This window comes from Coregonus clupeaformis, unplaced genomic scaffold (assembly GCF_020615455.1).
Source record: "Coregonus clupeaformis isolate EN_2021a unplaced genomic scaffold, ASM2061545v1 scaf0281, whole genome shotgun sequence".
NCBI lineage: Eukaryota > Metazoa > Chordata > Actinopteri > Salmoniformes > Salmonidae > Coregonus > Coregonus clupeaformis.
Genome location: NW_025533736.1, coordinates 123533 through 144459, shown reverse-complemented (window position 1 = coordinate 144459; position 20927 = coordinate 123533). Strand labels below are relative to the sequence as shown.

Below are 20927 nucleotides of genomic sequence, written 5' to 3'. Positions count from 1 at the left end.
AGCGCGCCCTAGACCTTCTGTCTAAGGACCGACTAGGATCACCCAGCCACATAATAATACACACAGGCACAAACGACCTGAGAACACAGCAGGAAAGGGTGGCCACATCACTCAAGGGCGTGATAGAAAAAGCTTCTTCTACTTTCCCCAACGCACAAGTGGTTATCTCAACCCTGTTACCACGAAAAGACTTCCACCCTGCTACCATACAGCGGGTAAACGCAAGTATTTCCCGTGACTGTGCATCAAAACCAAATGTCTTCCTGGCCCACCACTCCACCCTGGACGTGAACAGCCTTTACGACCAGGTCCACCTATACAAGGCAGCAGTGCCCACCTTCGCCCGAACCCTAAAGGATATCGCCCTCAACCGCAGACCCAACACCTCACACAGGAGCAACAGATCAACAGACACCCCGCCCAGACCAGCGAGACACTCTCCCAGACCTGCGGGACCCCCCCCAGGACCTACACATAGAGGACCCCCGCAGAGAGGACCTACATCCAGACCACAGCACCATCAACCACATCTACACCCCCACCCCAACCAATTAACTCCCCCCAAGTCAACCATGCCCACACCCCATTTAGGCCCCCCTCAGATCAGACCTATGCCCCTCCTACCCACCCCAAGCCCCCCACTCCCACAAAGAGGGCCTCAACATGAAAGTCACACATACGCCCAGGCCGTGAGCAGGCAAACAGGCCCAACACCCACTCTTACACTAGCCCAAGCCAATGGCATGTACCAGATGCTCAGCAGGCTCTGCTCACAATTACTGGCCTGAGGCCAAACCACACAACCAACAACATTAGACACTTTATGGAACACAAAGCCTTCACTATTTCATCCTGGAATATCCAAGGCCTGAGGTCATCTGCCTTTGGCCTAAAGAGCAGGAATCTGGACTTCACCAAAGAAATCGGAAATACAGACATTGTCATCCTACAAGAAACATGGTATAGAGGAGACGGACCCACTGGTTGCCCTCTAGGTTACAGAGAGCTGGTAGTCCCATCCACCAAACTACCAGGTGTGAAACAGGGGAAGGGACTCAGGGGGTATGCTAATTTGGTATAGAGCAGACCTAACTCACTCTATTAAATTAATCAAAACAGGAACATTTTACATTTGGTTAGAAATTCAAAAGGAAATTATCTCAACTGAGAAAAATGTCCTCCTGTGTGCTACCTATATCCCCCCACTAGAATCCCCATACTTTAATGAAGACAGTTTCTCCATCCTGGAGGGAAATCAATAATTTCCAGACCCAGGGACATGCACTAGTCTGTGGCGACCTAAATGCCAGAACTGGACAAGAACCTGACACCCTCAGCACACAGGGGGACAAACACCTACCTGGAGGTGACAGCATTCCCTCCCCCATATGCCCCCCTAGGCACAACTACGACAACATAACCAACAAAAATGGGTCACGACTCCTGCAGCTCTGTCGCACACTGGGTATGTACATAGTCAATGGTAGGCTTCGAGGGGACTCCTATGGTAGGTACACCTATAGCTCATCTCTTGGCAGTAGTACTGTAGACTACTTTATCACTGACCTCAACCCAGAGTCTCTCAGAGCGTTCACAGTCAGCCCACTGACACCCCTATCAGACCACAGCAAAATCACAGTCTACTTGAACAGAGCAATACTCAATCATGAGGCATCAAAGCCAAAAGAACTGAATAATATTAAGAAATGCTATAGATGGAAGGAAAGTAGTGTTGAAACCTACCAAAAAACAATTAGGAAACAACAAATTCAATCCATTCTAGACAACTTCCTGGACAAAACGTTCCACTGTAATAGTGAAGGTGTAAACTTGGCAGTAGAAAACCTAAACAGTATATTTGACCTCTCAGCTTCCCTATCAAATCTAAAAATCTCTAACAGAAAACCAAAGAAAAGTAATAACAGTGATAAATGGTTTGATGAAGAATGCAAAAACCTAAGAAAGAAATTGAGAAACCTATCCAACCAAAAACATAGAGACCCAGAAAACCTGAGCCTACGCCTTCACTATGGTGAATCACTAAAACAATACAGAAATACACTACGGAAAAAGAAGGAACAGCATGTCAGAAATCAGCTCAATGTAATTGAAGAATCCATAGACTCTAACCACTTCTGGGAAAATTGGAAAACACTAAACAAACAACAACACGAAGAGCTATCTATCCAAAACGGAGATGTATGGGTAAACCACTTCTCCAATCTTTTTGGCCCTATAACAGAGAACAAACAGCAAAAAAATATACATGATCAAATGCAAATCTTAGAATCAACTATTAAAGACTACCAGAACCCACTGGATTCTCCAATTACATTGAATGAACTACAGGATAAAATACAAACCCTCCAACCCAAAAAGTCCTGTGGTGTTGATGGTATCCTCAATGAAATGATAAAATATACAGACCACAAATTTCAATTAGCTATACTTAAACTCTTTAACATCATCCTTAGCTCTGGCATCTTCCCCAACATCTGGAACCAAGGACTGATCACCTCAATCCACAAAAGTGGAGACAAATTTGACCCCAATAACTACCGTGGGATATGCGTCAACAGCAACCTTGGGAAAATCCTCTGCATTATCATTAACAGCAGACTAGTTCATTTCCTCAGTGAAAACAATGTACTGAGCAAATGTCAAATTGGCTTTTACCAAATTACCGTACGACAGACCACGTATTCACCCTGCACACCCTAATTGACAAACAAACAAACCAAAACAAAGGCAAAGTCTTCTCATGCTTTGTTGATTTCAAAAAGCTTTTGACTCAATTTGGCATGAGGGTCTGCTATACAAATTGATGGAAAGTGGGGTTGGGGGAAAAACATACGACATTATAAAATCCATGTACACAAACAACAAGTGTGCGGTTAAAATTGGCAAAAAACACACACATTTCTTTCCACAGGGCCGTGGGGTGAGACAGGGATGCAGTTTAAGCCCCACCCTCTTCAACATATATATCAACGAATTGGCGAGGGCACTAGAACAGTCTGCAGCACCCGGCCTCACCCTACTAGAATCTGAAGTCAAATGTCTTCTGTTTGCTGACGATCTGGTGCTTCTGTCACCAACCAAGGAGGGCCTACAGCAGCACCTAGATCTTCTGCACAGATTCTGTCAGACCTGGGCCCTGACAGTAAATCTCAGTAAGACAAAAATAATGGTGTTCCAAAAAAGGTCCAGTTGCCAGGACCACAAATACAAATTCCATCTAGACACCGTTGCCCTAGAGCACACAAAAAACTATACATACCTCGGCCTAAACATCAGCGCCACAGGTAACTTCCACAAAGCTGTGAACGATCTGAGAGACAAGGCAAGAAGGGCCTTCTATGCCATCAAAAGGAACATAAAATTTGACATACCAATTAGGATCTGGCTAAAAATACTTGAATCAGTTATAGAACCCATTGCCCTTTATGGTTCTGAGGTCTGGGGTCCGCTCACCAACCAAGAATTCAGAAAATGGGACAAACACCAAATTGAGACTCTGCATGCAGAATTCTGCAAAAACATCCTCCGTGTACAACGTAAAACACCAAATAATGCATGCAGAGCAGAATTAGGCCAATACCCGCTAATTATCAAAATCCAGAAAAGAGCCGTTAAATTCTATAACCACTTAAAAGGAAGCGATTCCCAAACCTTCCATAACAAAGCCATCACCTACAGAGAGATGAACTTGGAGAAGAGTCCCCTAAGTAAGCTTGTCCTGGGGCTCTGTTCACAAACACAAACAGACCCCACACAGCCTCAGGACAACAACAACAACAACACAACTAGACCCAACCAAATCATGAGAAAACAAAAAGAGAATTACTTGACACATTGGAAAGAACAAACAAAAAAACAGAGCAAACTAGAATGCTATTTGGCCCTAAACAGAGAGTACACAGTGGCAGAATACTTGACCAATGTGACTGACCCAAACTTAAGGAAAGCTTTGACTATGTACAGACTCAGTGAGCATAGCCTTGCTATTGAGAAAGGCTGCCGTAGGCAGACCTGGCTCTCAAGAGAAGACAGGCTATGTGCACACTGCCCACAAAATGAGGTGGAAACTGAGCTGCACTTCCTAACCTCCTGCCAAATGTATGACCATATTAGAGACACATATTTCCCTCAGATTACAGCGATCCACAAAGAATTCGAAAACAAACCCAATTTTGATAAACTCTACTGGGTGAAAAACCACAGTGTGCCATCACAGCTGCAAGATTTGTGACCTGTTGCCACAAGAAAAGGGCAACCAGTGAAGAACAAACACCATTGTAAATACAACCCATATTTATGTTTATTTATTTTCCCATTTGTACTTTAACTATTTGCACATTGTTACAACACTGTATATATACATAATATGACATTTGAAATGTCTTTATTCTTTTGAAACTTCTGAGTGTAATGTTTACTGTTAATATTTATTGTTTATTTCACTTTTGTTTACTATCTACTTCACTTGCTTTGGCAATGTTAACACACGTTTCCCATGCCAATAAAGCCCTTAAATTGAAATTAAATTGAATTGAGAGAGAGAGAGAGAGAGAGAGAGAGAGAGAGAGAGGCCCTCAAATTTAAAAAAGCATGCGGACCTGAAGGCATCCTAAATGAGATGCTCAAATTCACTAGTGCAAAATGTCAATTGGCTATATTAAAACTGTTTAACTTGATCCTGAGTGTAGGTTATTTCCCTGACATCTGGAATCAAGGACTCATAACCCCAATCTTTAAGAACGGAAACATATTTGACCCTAACGATTACAGAGGCATTTGTGTGAACAGGAACCTGGGGAAGGTTTTCTGTAGTATTATAAATGTAAGAGTTCAAAAATTCCTTAATAAGCACAATGTCTTGAGTAAAATCCAGATTGGATTTATTACAAAACATTGCACGACCGATCATATTTACACCTTACACACCCTGATAGATAAACATGTCCACCAAAATAATACCAAAATGTACGCTTGCTTTATATACTTCCAAAAAGCATTTGATTCTATTTGGCATACAGGACTGTTCTATAAAATTATTGAAAGTGGTGTAGGGGGTAAAACATATGACATCATTAAATCAATGGCAATACGTGCATCATCAAAATTGGCAAGAAAATAACAGAATTCTTTAACCAGGGGCGGGGCCTTCGCCAGGGTTGCAATCTGAGCCCTGCTGTCACCCACAGCACATGGCCTACAGCAGAGCCTGGACCTGCTAGAGCAGTACTGCCAGACCTGGGCCCTGGCAGTAAACCCAAAAAATACTAAAATAATGATTTTCCAGAGAAGATCCAGATCTCAGGGAATTAGACCAAAGTTCTCAATTGGTACAAAATATATAGAGTACTGCACACACTACAATTACTTAGGTTTAAAAATAAGCTCAACTGGACACCTTAATGATGCTGTGAATGAACTGAGAGAGAAAGCACGCAGGGCATTCAACAACATTAAAAAACAAATTCTAAAACTTCATTCTAAAACGAATTGAATTTGTCATTGAACCAATTGCACTTTATGGCAGCGAGGTGTGGTGTCCGCTTGCAAAACAAGATTTCACTAAATGGGACAAACACCCCATTGAAACCCTGCATGCAGAGTTCTGTAAGATTCTCCTACATGTCCAGAGGAAAACTACAAACAATGCATGCAGGGCAGAATTAGGCCAATATCCACTAATAATAAAAACTCAAAAAATAGCAATTAAGTTTTGGAAACATCTAAAATACAGTGACCCCCTCTCATATCATTACCAAGCCCTGCAATGCCAAGAGCTGAGCAAATAAATGAGTTCCCTCATCCAGCTGGTCCTGGGGCTGAGTTCACAAACCTGTTCTACTAACACACTGAAGCCTCAGCTCCAGAACATCCAATCAATCAGAATAAACCAAATTACAACTCAGTCAAAACAAAACTACATTGCTTATTGGGAAACACAAGCACAAGCACAAAGTAAAATGCAGTGCTATCTGGCCCTAAATTGACAGTACACCGTGGCTAACTATTTGACCATGGTTACTGATCAAAACCTTAGAAAAACCTTGACAAAGTACAGGCTCAGTGAGCACAGCCTTGCCATTGAGAAGGGTAGACACAGGAGAACCTGGCTACTTGTAAAGGGAAGGCTGTGAAACCACTGCACCACAGCAGAACCGTAGAAAGAGCTGCATTTCCTGACAAAATGTCAAAAGTATAAAACAATTAGACAGTGTCATTTCCCAAAATTTGAAACCGTTTTTCAAGGTTTCAAAGACCTCTCTGATGAGAATAGGCTACCCGTCCTCTTGGGGGAGGACGCAGAGAGCTGTGGGTTGGCAGCACACTACATTGCTGCCTGCCATAAGATGAGGGACAGTGTCTGACAGACCAACCAACCTGCACATGTCCTCTATATTGTTATTGTTCAATGGTTATTTTGACCCTTAGTTATTGTTGTTACTGTTGTCCCATTGACAATATTGATTATTATTATTTTAATTATGTTCATATTGTAAATATCCAAAGTAAGCTTTGGCAATATGTACATTGTTACGTTATGCCAATAAAGCAAATGTAATTTAATTTAATTGAGAGAGCGAGAAAGAGAGAGATAGAGATAGAGAGAGAGCAAGAGAGATAGAGAGACGGAGAGGGAGAGGGAGAGGGAGAGGGAGAGAGACTGAGAGAGAAAAAGCAAGAGAGAGAGCGAGAAAGAGAGCGGGAGAGAGAGTTTGAGAGATACGCAGAGAGAGAGAGAGAGGGGGGGCGAGAGAGCAAGAGAGAGAGAGAGAGAGAGAGAGAGAGGGGGTAAGAGAGTCAGAGATAGAGAGAGGGAGAGAAGAGAGGGGGCGAGGGGGAGAGAGAGTCAGAGAGAGAAACAAAGAGAACGAGAGAGAGAGAGAGAGAGAGAGAGAGAGAGAGAGAGAGAGAGAGATAGGGAAGGGAGAGTGGTATTGGATGTATTACGATACATACTGTAACGAGACGATACGTAACAATGTAATCTCTGTTACAAAAACACACTCTTCTAGTACACTATCAATAATGCCCTTCCATAATAATATACAGTATACCTTGTCCCACAAACATACATATTTTCTTTCCTAATACGTCCCAATGTCGGGCTCCAGTCATACCCAGTCCCAGGCTTACTAATGTGCAACTGCATCTCTGAGTCATAGCTTAGGCTCTGTTCAGAAATGCATGACACTGATGTGTTAATTTCTATATCTCGCTCTGTGCTACTGCTTATATCAGTACACGTCTAAAAGCTATTTGTCTTCATGTGTCAAATTTGAGATGGTATCGAGTGTTCCTTTGCGCTTAATGTTTTAAGAGCAAGGAGATAAGAGCGATTCAGATAAGAATAGTCCAGACAAGAATGTTTGAGAAAAGAAATAAGGTCAAATTCAGTTAAAATAGTACAGTTTTAAAAATAAACAGCACTTTTAAAAATAGTGATATTCATGAGAGCCAGATAACTTTGAAAGTGGCAAAACATCTTCAATTCAAATACAGATATTGCAAAGTTTGGTACACACAGTGCTTACTGTATCACTGAAATCATCATTGGAGAGAAACCTAACAACCCAGTCGACCCACATCCCCGCCCTTGGCATCAAACCAAACACTGTAGCTGTGATTTGGGGCAGATTTGGTGCTGGCAGGTCAGCAGTCATCATCAGAGATCAGGGGTCGTAGTTAACGGAGCAATGCATGATGCGATTAGGTCGCACTCTCTCTGTGTGTGTATTAGTGTGTGTGTGTGTGAGGGGCTCAGGAGGGATTACGGCTAGTCGACTTCCCCCTGGGGTACACACACACACACACACACACACACACACACACACACACACCCCACATTTTTCCACCTATCCTCCCACACACCCCCACACACCCAACAACTCCACCCCACCGTGGCTGTTGCATCGTGAGGTCTCCACCAGTCTGTTGTCCTGGTCGTAACACACCATGGCCTGGTAGCGGTAGCCCTGGCCACACTCCTTGATGTCCCCCTGGACCTTTATGCCCAGGAGGCTCTCCACGCGGTCTCCCCCGGCCAGGATGCAGTCGGACCAGTTGCCCACGGGCTGGGCGTTGTACTTGTCACACGGGCAGTACTGGGTCTCGCTCAGAGGGTACATCTGGGTGTTCTTACACTTGTCCTTCTTCTTGCTTCTCCCTGGGGGGGAGAGAGGATAGGGGTTAGTAATAATAATAATAATATGCCATTTAGCAGACGCTTTTATCCAAAGCGACTTACAGTCATGTGTGCATACATTGTTACGTATGCGTGGTCCCGGGGTTCGAACCCACTACCCTGGCGTTACAAGCACCATGCTCTACCAATTGAGCTACAGAGGACTACATAGTAGGTATGAAGTTTGTGTGTGTGTCTGCCTGTCTGTCGTGCAATTTAAAAGCTGCCCATCACCAGGCATTAATATGCATCATTATGTTCTCATTGAGTAACATGTAAATATTCCACATCCAGATGAATTGGACCAGACCTCTTTACAATTCTCAGGCTGCTCCCCAAACCAAGGGACTTGAGCTAATAGTTGCTAATAGCATCTATGCTGCACTCTAGCAGGCTACATGCTACTTCCCCTTCTCACAAGGTCATAGCGTAAACTGAATCAGTCATGTGTTGCTTATAAGCTATACTTCCTTACTGGACTGCCACTGTGCAAAGGTGCGATACTGCCAAAAGTCCTCACGTTTTGTTACCATTCCTCACCTACAAGCAACCTCTTTCTGGTTCGAACCCCTACACAGTCGGCTGTGCAGGACGAGAACTTGGACCAGTTGGTGAGCTGGCAATCGTCCTGGCATGGGAGCTGGCACCGCTGAGTGATGGGGGGCATGGTGTTGGCAAACTTCAGACACTCCCCAATGTCTGCCTGCGCTCCGTCCAGCTGGCGACAGGACACGGCTGAGGGGGGAAATCAAAGGCACAGTGTCCCTTACAGGGTTGGTGGCCATTTTGTCTGGGTCACAGAGATTTAGCAAGAATGGAGACATTGATTGGTTCGGTAGGGTTGCAGAAAAGGTGTACTATGTAACACAGGGTGGCTGTTAATTGAACACAGCCTCAGGCAGACAGTTTTGTTTATACTGCCTGTAACAAGAAATAAGAGTTATGGTAAAATATAAATAACGGTCAATACAGGTTCAATGTTAATACGTCAAATATGTTGTATTTTGATTAAAAGGACATTACTGGAGATATTGCAATATGTGCTTTTCATTATGCTACCCCAAAGTAACCTACAAGCAGAGTTCTGCTCAAACTTCCCTGGGCCTCTGTTGACTCTATACGTTTGGATTGCTGTAGTCTGTTGATGTGTGTGGGGTTGTTTGTGGGGGCATGTGTGTTGACGGTGAGTGTGACTGGCGTTCAGGAGTGTTCCAGGTCCCTCCAGGTACACAGCAGTGAGACGCTGTGAGAAGCTGTGAGACGCCCCAGGGGTAAAGAGGCACTATGTCTCAACATGTCTCAGAGAATGACAAACAGTGACCTGGATGCTTGAGAGCCCAGGGATGTTGACGTCTACTATCACAGGCTATGAGAGTCAGTCCAACACTCAGGAGGATTGGCAAGATGTTTGGATGTCGGATCATTTGTATGAAGAAAAGGAAATTGTAATGTGCCTCCTACCATTTATGCATATTAGAACTTCACAAGTGGCAATTTACAACATTGCCACTGATAATAGTTCTCCATTGAAGCTATACAAAAATTGAATTATTCTATCTGACCTGAAAAAATACATTTACAGTACTTTGTAGTACAGCTTCTTTTATTATTATAATAATATGCCATTTAGCAGACGCTTTTATCCAAAGCGACTTACAGTCATGTGTGCATATATTTTTTCATATGGGTGGTCCCAGGGATCGAACCCACTACCCTGGCATTACAAGCGCCATGCTCTACCGATTGAGCTACAGAGGACCATGCAGCTACAGTAGTTGAGCCATTCCTGAATGCAAGTCAAACTTACGCTTCAAAATGCTGTCATTTGGTGTATGCTTACAACTGAAACATATTTACAGGTTGTAGTTAGCCAGAGGGGGAATGTAGCAGCTCTCCCAAACGGAACTGTAATTAAAGCTGCATGAAAAGAGCCTAAGGTACCTGGTACCTAGAAACTCCAACTGTCACAAGTAAGGTGGATGTCTAGTCATGAAGACATTGACATCCTAAATTCACTGAGGGATGACAAATGGTGTCCTCGGTGCTGTAGGGAGTGTCAACCCTAGTTCACATCTTTGTCTAAGTAGGGGGATTTGACAAGTGGTTTAGGAAGCACAATTGGCCTCTCCTAACATTGCCAAATCCATCTGTTTTCTCCTGGCTGAGATTCAGAGGCCACAAAGAATGTCAATTTCATTGTGGATGTTTAAATTGGATAGACGAGAAAGTAATAAAAGGGGATTCATGAAAGAAAAGAGATGTAATTTCACCTCTTGTTTGAAGACCTGGTCCACATGTCTCTTGAGCCCCTGGGCTGTCCTCCCTGATGTACCATGGCACCAATTGACACCTTCTCCATTTGTGTGACTTCCACCTGCAATAGAGGAAGTATTATGATGATGATGATGATTGTGATAATGATAGTGATGTTGAACGTGATGATGATCATCAAGTCAATGTCATCATAATCATTAAAATAATCATATTCATTTACATTTGACATTTGAGTCATTTAGCGGACACTCTTATCCAGAGCGACTTACAGTAGTGAATGCATACATTTTTGTACTTAACATTATCAGCAGACAGTAGAGGTAATTATCGTATAATGAGAATACACTTCATGAGTAAGAGTTGCTAACGATAGTAGCAATAGTATCATCATTGGTGTAATCATCTCCATGTATAGTGCCTTCAGAAAGTATTCATACCCCTTGACTTATTCCACATTTTGTTGTGTTATATCCTGAATTCAGAATAGATTAAACATATTTTTTTCTCATCCAGCTACACACAATACCCATAATGACAAAGTGAAAACATCATTTTAGAAATGTTTGCAAATTTATTGAAAATGAAAATGAAATATCTAATTTACATAAGTATTCATATCCCTGAGTCAATACATGTTCGAATCACCTTTGGAAGCGATTACAGCTGTGAGTCTTTCTGGGTAAGTCTCTAAGAGCTTTGCACACCTGGATTGTGTGCAATCTCCTGATTCTCCTGATCTCCTGATTCTGCCTCCTCAACCCTCCTCTCCTCCCTTTCTGCATCCTTTGACTCTCTATGTCCCCTATCCTCCCGGCCGGCTCGGTCCTCCCCTCCAGCTCCGTGGCTTGATGACTCATTGCGAGCTCACAGAACAGAGCTCCGGGCAGCTGAGCGGAAATGGAAGAAAACTAGACTCCCTGCGGACCTGGCATCTTTTCACTCCCTCCTCTCTACATTTTCTTCATCTGTTTCTGCTGCTAAGGCCACTTTCTACCACTCTAAATTCCAAGCATCTGCCTCTAACCCTAGGAAGCTCTTTGCCACATTCTCCTCCCTGCTGAATCCCCCCCTCCCTCTCTGTGGATGACTTCGTCAACCACTTTGAAAAAAAGGTTGACGACATCCGATCCTCGTTTGTTAAGCCAACTGAAACTGCTGGTCCTGCTCACACTGCCCTACCCTATGCTTTGACTTCTTTCTCCCCTCTCTCTCCAGATAAAATCATGCGACTTGTGACGGCAGGCCGCCCAACAACCTGCCCGCTTGACCCTATCCCCTCCTCTCTTCTCCAGACCATCTCCGGTGACCTTCTCCCCTACCTCACCTCGCTGATCAACTCATCCTTGACCGCTGGCTATGTCCCTTCCGTCTTCAAGAGAGCGAGAGTTGCACCCCTTCTCAAAAAATCAACACTCGATCCCTCTGATGTCAACAACTACAGACCAGTATCCCTTCTTTCTTTTCTCTCCAAAACTATTGAGCGTGCCGTCTCTAGCCAACTCTCTTGCTATCTCTCTCAGAATGACCTTCTTGATCCAAACCAGTCAGGTTTCAAGACTGGTCATTCAACTGAGACTGCTCTTCTCTGTGTCACGGAGGCTCTCCGCACTGCTAAAGCTAACTCTCTCTCCTCTGCTCTTATCCTTCTAGACCTGTCTGCTGCCTTTGATACTGTGAACCATCAGATCCTCCTCTCCACCCTCTCCGAGCTGGGCATCTCCGGCGCGGCTCACTCTTGGATTGCGTCCCTACCTGACCGGTCGCTCCTACCAAGTGGCGTGGCGAGAAGCTGTCTCCGCACCACGTGCTCTCACCACTGGTGTCCCCCAGGGCTCAGTTCTAGGCCCTCTCCTATTCTCGCTATACACCAAGTCACTTGGCTCTGTCATATCCTCACATGGCCTCTCCTATCATTGCTACGCTGACGATACACAACTAATCTTCTCCTTTCCCCCTTCTGATAACCAGGTGGCGAATCGCATCTCTGCATGTCTGGCAGACATATCAGTATGGATGACGGATCACCACCTCAAGCTGAACCTTGGCAAGACGGAGCTGCTCTTCCTCCCGGGGAAGGACTGCCCGTTCCATGATCTCGCCATCACGGTTGACAACTCCGTTGTGTCCTCCTCCCAGAGTGCGAAGAGCCTTGGCGTGACCCTGGACAACACCCTGTCGTTCTCTGCTAACATCAAGGCGGTGACCCGATCCTGTAGGTTCATGCTCTACAACATTCGGAGAGTACGACCCTGCCTTACACAGGAAGCGGCACAGGTCCTAATCCAGGCACTTGTCATCTCCCGTCTGGATTACTGCAACTCGCTGTTGGCTGGGCTCCCTGCCTGTGCCATTAAACCCCTACAACTCATCCAGAATGCCGCAGCCCGCCTGGTGTTCAACCTTCCCAAGTTCTCTCACGTCACCCCGCTCCTCCGCACACTCCACTGGCTTCCAGTTGAAGCTCGCATCTGTTACAAGACCATGGTGCTTGCCTATGGAGCTGTGAGGGGAACGGCACCTCCGTACCTTCAGGCTCTGATCAGTCCCTACACCCAAACGAGGGCATTGCGTTCATCCACCTCTGGCCTGCTGGCTCCCCTTCCTCTGCGGAAGCATAGTTCCCGCTCAGCCCAGTCAAAACTGTTCGCTGCTCTGGCACCCCAATGGTGGAACAAGCTCCCTCACGACGCCAGGACAGCGGAGTCACTCACCACCTTCCGGAGACATTTGAAACCCCACCTCTTTAAGGAATACCTGGGATAGGATAAAGTAATCCTTCTACCTATTTTGTGACTTGTTAAGCAAATGTTTACTCCTGAACTTATTTAGGCTTGCCTTAACAAATGGGTTGAATACGTATTGACTCAAGACATTTCAGCTTTTCATTTTTATTAATTTAAAAAAAAATCTAAAAACATAATTCCACATTGACATTATGGAGTATTGTGTGTAGGCCAGTGACACAAAATCTAAATTTAATCAATTTTAAGTTCAGGCTGTAACGCAACAAAATATGGAAAAAGTCAACGGGTGTGAATACTTTCTGAAGGCACTGTATAACTGCCAGTACTCTTGGTACTGTGCTGTACCTGTAACCAGGACAGACTTTGGGAGCCGCACAGTCCTTCTCCTCCTCCAGCACCTCAGGACAGTCTTGGCCCCCGTTGGCTGGCAGCTGGAGGATGACGCGGTTTCTCGACTGCTTCTTCTTCTGAATGTTACCAGCTGACAAAGCACACAGTACATGAAGTATTACTTTAATTATATATTATAATTAGATTTTCAAACACTGCAAATTTGTCACAGTACCTAAACCTGTCTGGCTCAACACTGAGTCAGAGAGGTTTAGGTACTTTGACACATTTCTGAAATGTATATCATGTTGAGACATTCCATATCAAACTAACATATTCAGGGCAGAGTGGGCGAATGTTGACTGCTTTATTGTTGCAGTAAAATCGATATAGTCGTCAAGTCCAAATCTAATGATGAAGTAACATCAACAAGATGGATGCTTTCCCCATGATCAGTGGTATTCCCATTAGACACACCGTTGAATAAATACAATAAAGAACTATAAAGTTGAGCCAGAGCACTGGCTACCTAGACTGATTAAGATGTCGTTTTATGGTCCAGGACTGGCCCAGGAGTGTTTAATCAAATCATATGAGTGTATTACAGGCTCTGTGCATCCCTGACCTTTAGTTTCAACCAGTGTGGGTGCGAGGCAGGTCATCCTATACAGTAGGAGAACATCAGCACTACTATCAAAATCTGAGACTGTGTGTGGCGAGGGCCAAAGATTTATGCTCTCATGCCAAATAAAGAGGTCATCAAAATCTGAACGATGATGATTTCATGCCCTAAATCAATGTAATGTATTCAACAATGTCCTCCAGCTGTGGACATGGCTGTCTGACAAAAGTGACCTGGTCTGGAGGCGTTTTTATCACAGCATGAAAACAACAACAACAACAACAACAACATGGCACCCTGTCACTTGTAGCCATAGGCTAGTATGTTTACTGGGTTACACTAAATTAGGTAATTTTAAGGTCATCCTACATGTCAATCTGTCAAATGAAATATCCGTAATGAAATGAGAGTAATACAATTTAAGGAAACTGTAATGAGCCGTTTACATTGCATGCATCACCCAATTGGTGCCAGTTTCCTTATTCGTCCCAGTTTTCCATTGGTTTAAAATATCAATGATCTCCAAATGATGCTTCATGATAAAAGCTGCCATACATAATGTTCCTCCGAGAGGTTGGATAAGTAAGCAATTCCTTTTAGGAGAGCATTTTTGGTCCATAGATCTTAGTTTCCAAGAGACTTACAATGAAAAGATACAGATGTATGATATTAATTTGAGCCAGTTTGCTACAGCAGGAAAATAATCCTGCAGCAACGGGAAATGTGAATTATTATGTGGATTAGAATTAATATACATTTTTTGTAGGGGTTGATAAATTTTTCATAGGGAAAATTACGTCTGAAATTTCAAAGTGGAAAGTACAAACTTTAGAAGTATTTTTAAGCCTCAAATACACTGCATAGCAGGTAAGTTATCCTGCAACAGGGTCATCAAATTAAGACCCTACATCTGTAGGGTTGTTATTTGTGTGCATGTCTTTTCACAGTAACTTGAACTCTTCTTTCATACCTGCATCACAGGTGGGAGAGCACTGGGACCAGTCGCTGAAGGGGGTGACGATGCAGTCCTTCTTACAGGGCATTCGACAGGGCCGCACTGTACCTGGACGAGGATTCTCAGGACATCTACATGGTAAACACACAAACATATAGCTGGTAACACACAGACACAGGCTTCTCACTTTGGCTGCAGGAATTCAAATGACTCATCCGATTGGCCAAGAGCCATGGAGCTATCGACGAACAATGATAGATTCTTGGCTTTGAAGATGCTCCTCTTAGAAAGTACTGTAACCTGCTTGGCTTCCTACTATGTCATTTTTCTTTGTAAAACCACTTGGCTTTTACTGAGAGAAATCCAGTGTTTTCTGAAGCACAAACTAGAACAACAAGAAGCAACTGTCTGATAAGAAGTCCTATGTCTTATGTCCATGTCAATCTATGGTACCACTGACAGATAAGGAAAGAGAAGATCATCTTATGTCTTATGTAGGGAAATGTAAACATGACCTACAGTATACGGCTTTAGCAGCTCAGCAGTGCCTTTGTTAATATTCATTCCTCTTAAATGGAGAATCTGCAGTTAATTCCTCCAGGCTAGAATCCTGAGTGGCGCAGTGGTCTAAGGCACTGCATCGCAGTGCTAACTGTGCCACTAGATCCTGGTTCGAATCCAGGCTCTGTCGCAGCCGGCCGCGACCGGGAGACTCATGGGCGGCGCACAATTGGTCCAGGGTAGGGGAGGGAATGGCTGGCAGGGATGTAGCTCAGTTGATAGAGCATGGCGTTTGCAACGCCAGGGTTGTGGGTTCGATTCCCACGGGGGGCCAGTATGAAAAAAAAAAATGTATTCACTAACTGTAAGTCGCTCTGGATAAGAGCGTCTGCTAAAATGACTAAAATGTAAAAATGTAGATTCAGTTCACTATAGATAAGACCCTCTATGGGAATCCTTCCCATCTTTCTGCTCTGTTTTAAATTGATTCTATTACTGGACGATAATCCGTTAGATCTCTGGGATTGTGGTTGGAGTTGGTCTTCATATTTAACGGACAAAGGGTTATATGTAATCTTCAGCCTATAGTTATAAGTACCTCTGATCCCCAGTGAATGGCCACTGGACGAAGATAAACGGGGGGAAATTGTCAGTCTAAAAGACATCAAGTAATCTGATGTTTCGGACATGGGCTCTCCTGGGGCTTTCTAAGTGCGGCTCTATTTCCTTATCCTATTGCTGAGATAGCATAGATAGCCTAGCTAGCGCTGATCATCTGGGTCAGGTTTACACATTGGGAGTAGGAGCACTATCTTCTACTGGGGTTGCTCCACTCATTAGCACTGTGTCGTCAGGGGAGAAACAGGGTGCCTCACACGCACAATGTAATAATGCAGCAGGCAGATATGCGAAGAGAGGAGAGATTTATGTTTAATACCAATAGAGAGAACTAAATCCCTCTTTAGTGAGACAAATCCTCTGGCATGTTCGTACACCGGTTCTACACTCCAAAGCAGTGCTCAGGGATGGAGAATAGAGCAATGCTGATGATGATAAATATGGGTCAAATCAGTTTCTTATTTCCTCTTTAGGTTTAAAGAGTTTACACAGATTAACTGCATTAACAACAAGTGCAAAGGTAATGTGAACCTGTTTAAGGACAAGCTACTTCAAAAGACTTCAAAAGAAAAGCCTACAGGGAACAATCTTCTAGACAAAACAGTAAAAAATGAGACACAACAACATAATCCAGATTGAGCTTTTGAGCTGAGCATTTAGCACCTCAATACACCTCACATAACTAAAGCTGATTGCCCTCTAGTCTAGCAGACAGAAACATCCCTACTGTTCCCTTTCAGTTTTAACAACGTTCCAGACAAAACATATGAGACACAACAACATGACACAGATTGAGTTGTTGACCCGAGCACTTAACTACCTCACATAACTAATGCTGAACTAATGCTCCAGCAGACAGAAACATTCCTACTGTTCCCTTTTATTTTAATTGTATGTTAGGTCAGGTGTAATGACAGGTATTATCAGAATTTGGATTATTAAAAATAAATTACATTCTCATTAAAAAAACAGGCCACTTTCATTGCCAGAACAATACCGACGCCACAGGAAACTCAGTCTTCACGGCTATTGAAGTATGCAGACTTTTCGACTAGTCATTAGATTATCCAATTAAAGCATCATCTGGTTTTAGCCGACTTGTTTTCCCTGCTAGTGTTATCATATCTTAATGATCTTTAAATGCAATGATTTGTAGTGAGGCAAGAAACACAACATTTACTCTGAGTCTGTCCCACAGCATATCATTAAGAAGAGTCTGCAAGGGTAATGTTTTTGTTCTGCTATTTGCTATTATCACTTGAATAATCTGTTCGACAAGAGATTCTTCAAAAGGAGTATACTGTATGGTTGAACATCGTTTTAAGAGACTGCAAAAGCACACAAGGCCTGGCACAAAACGATAAGGACTAATTATGTTAATTATAAAAAAAATACAACAGCAAATAAAACAGAATTTGTTTAATATTTGGAGAGAAAACAGCTCCGGCTGTGCGTAAGTTTCTTTGGCCTCTGTCTCGACAGCTTTCAACCATCTATCACTGTCATCTGCAGTGACTAAACACAGTTGTCATTAGGACACATTCACATGATCGACTATGACTATCAAACACTATCACCATTTTTTATCCTTTTCCGGTAGTCCAAGTAAGCATCAGTGCGATTATACAAACACATCAGACGTCAATCCACATGCAAATTGTCACAATCTATAAACCAATATGTTTTAGTTCCAAATCCCACTGCAGTCCTCTGTATATCGACTGATAGAAGCGTATGCCTGAGGGAGTGACATATTTGTCTCTGAGAGACTCTCCTCTCTATTGGGCTTTGACAGTGTGTGTGGTGACACTGTGTGAGGTTCACTGCCTCGGGGTGTGTGAAGACAGCTCTGAGCCCTCTGTGAGCAAGCTGGGGCACATCTGCATACACACCAGCGAGGCAGACGTGTGCTTGTTTGCTCTGCCAGGTTCCTAAGGGAGCGCTAATCGAACCTACCTGCCAAGTAGAACGGTGGGAAGAGAAGACACAGTGGGAAAAATACAGTGAGGGAAAAAAGTATTTGATCCCCTGCTGATTTTGTATGTTTACCCACTGACAAAGACATGATAAGTCTATAATTTTAATGGTAGGTTTATTTGAACAGTGAGAGACAGAATAACAACAACAAAAAATCCAGAAAAACGCATGTCAAAAATGTTATAAATTGATTTTCATTTTAATGAGGGAAATAAGTATTTGACCCCTCTGCAAAACATGACTTAGTACTTGGTGGCAAAACCCTTGTTGGCAATCACAGAGGTCAGACGTTCCTTGTAGTTTGCCACCAGGTTTGCACACATCTCAGGAGGGATTTTGTCCCACTCCTTTTTGCAGATCTTCTCCAAGTCATTAAGGTTTCGAGGCTGACATTTGGCAACTCGAACCTTCAGCTCCCTCCACAGATTTTCTATGGGATTAAGGTCTGGAGACCGGCTAGGCCACTCCAGGACCTTAATGTGCTTCTTCTTGAGCCACTCCTTTGTTGCCTTGGCCGTGTGTTTTGGGTCATTGTCATGCTGGAATACCCATCCACGACCCATTTTCAATGCCCTGGCTGAGGGAAGGAGGTTCTCACCCAAGATTTGATGGTACATGGCCCCATCCATCCTCCCTTTGATGCGGTGAAGTTGTCCTGTCCCCTTAGCAGAAAAACACCCCCAAAGCATAATGTTTCCACCTCCATGTTTGACAGTGGGGATGGTGTTCTTGGGGTCATAGGCAGCATTCCTCCTCCTCCAAACACGGCGAGTTGAGTTGATGCCAAAGACCTCGATTTTGGTCTCATCTGACCACAACACTTTCACCCAGTTCTCCTCTGAATCATTCAGATGTTCATTGACAAACTTCAGACGGGCCTGTATATGTGCTTTCTTGAGCAGGGGGACCTTGCGGGCGCTGCAGGATTTCAGTCCTTCACGGCGTAGTGTGTTACCAATTGTTTTCTTGGTGACTATGGTCCCAGCTGCCTTGAGATCATTGACTAGATCCTCCCGTGTAGTTCTGGGCTGATTCCTCACCGCTCTCATGATCATTACAACTCCACGAGGTGAGATCTTGCATGGAGCCCCAGGCCGAGCGAGATTGACAGTTCTTTTGTGTTTCTTCCATTTGCGAATAATCACACCAACTGTTGTCACCTTCTCACCAAGCTGCTTGGCGATGGTCTTGTAGCCCATTCCAGCCTTGTGTTGGTCTACAATCTTGTCCCTGACATCCTTGGAGAGCTCTTTGGTCTTGGCCATGGTGGAGAGTTTGGAATCTGATTGATTGCTTCTGTGGACAGGTGTCTTTTATACAGGTAACGAGTTCAAACAGGTGCAGTTAACAGGTATATTGTAACAAGCTGAGATTAGGAGCACTCCCTTTAAGAGTGTGCTCCTAATCTCAGCTCGTTACCTGTATAAAAGACACCTGGGAGCCAGAAATCTTTCTGATTGAGAGGGGGTCAAATACTTATTTCCCTCATTAAAATGCAAATCAATTCATAACATTTTTTACTTGTGTTTTTCTGGATTGTTTTGTTGTTATTCTGTCTCTCACCGTTCAAATAAACCTACCATTAAAATTATAGACTGATCATTTCTTTGTCAGTGGGCAAACGTACAAAATCAGCAGGGGATCAAATACTTTTTCCCTCACTGTAACAACTAGAGACCATGCCAAGTCACAATGCAGTGCACTGAGTGCAGGCAGGGTGAAACCACCGCTACACTAAAGCTAGATAGCTAGTGGGCTTAGTGGTTTAGTGTCGAGATGAGTCCACACCATCTCTCCCAAGCAAATGGAAAAGATTGGCACCAATTGGACATGGACTCACCCTGACATTAGACCACTTTTGAAGTCTTACAATGAATGACAAATATTGATTTTAGAATGAACTATCACTACAAAGGACTTGAAGACAAAGCACTGAGAGAAGGCACTTTTGGAGTTTTGCCAGCTTCAGCGGTCTTAACCTAATCCACCATGACAGGGGAAAGCCTCTTTAAGAGCAACAGTGGCTTGAAAGAATGCAAAACATGCAGGAAAGTTATTTCATAACAAAGGCAACATACAGTGGTCTTAAAAGGATATGGACTCATAGCAAAGTCTATAATGGCCCAGAAGAGAGTTCCACTGACAGAAAGATATTCAGCACCTTGGACAGATACCACTGGGAGGTTTTATCCTGCCAGGTGAAAATTACTTCAGGATCTTGGATAGCAACAAGATCCGTAAACTGTAGACTCATGGGTTAAGATTTTTGGATCTTACATACAGCAGGTTAATTAGTTAAATGAACATAAAATCCCACCTAGATAAGCCTAGCAAAGCAAAACAGCACCCATGCAAGAACACAACTTTAGACTAATTGTAAAGTAAACTTATTGATGCATTTTGAGGCTGCAGTGTATGTTCTGCATTGCAAACTATAGACATCCTGCAGCCTTCATCTTGTGGTGATTTAATTACCTTAAAGTATCAAAGCCACTTAATTACTGTCATTATCATCAGTGGGAAATTACACAGGCCTAAATTAACAGGGTTAATTAGCATGTTTGGGACGGCATATATATTTATTTATCTGTGTTTGCCTGTGGAGTAGAGATAAGGCTTGAGAGCTACTCTTCATACTGTATCACTTCTTGTCATACCTTTCTAACTAACTTTCTCTGTCTCTGTCTCTGTCTCTGTCTCTGTCTC

General features: G+C 43.5%; 1 protein-coding gene across 1 annotated transcript in view; it reads right to left on the bottom strand.

The window, feature by feature from the left end:
- The window catches only part of LOC121560547 (thrombospondin type-1 domain-containing protein 7A), a 122033-nt gene that overhangs the window by 27900 nt on the left and 73206 nt on the right, over positions 1-20927 (bottom strand). The window contains exons 9-13 of the mRNA XM_045214566.1: positions 15141-15256; positions 13564-13699; positions 10471-10574; positions 8741-8935; positions 7916-8182 (exon numbers count right to left, since the gene is read on the bottom strand). Of these exons, the coding sequence (XP_045070501.1) occupies positions 7916-8182; positions 8741-8935; positions 10471-10574; positions 13564-13699; positions 15141-15256 (818 nt within the window). The remainder of the gene's footprint in view (positions 1-7915; positions 8183-8740; positions 8936-10470; positions 10575-13563; positions 13700-15140; positions 15257-20927) is intronic.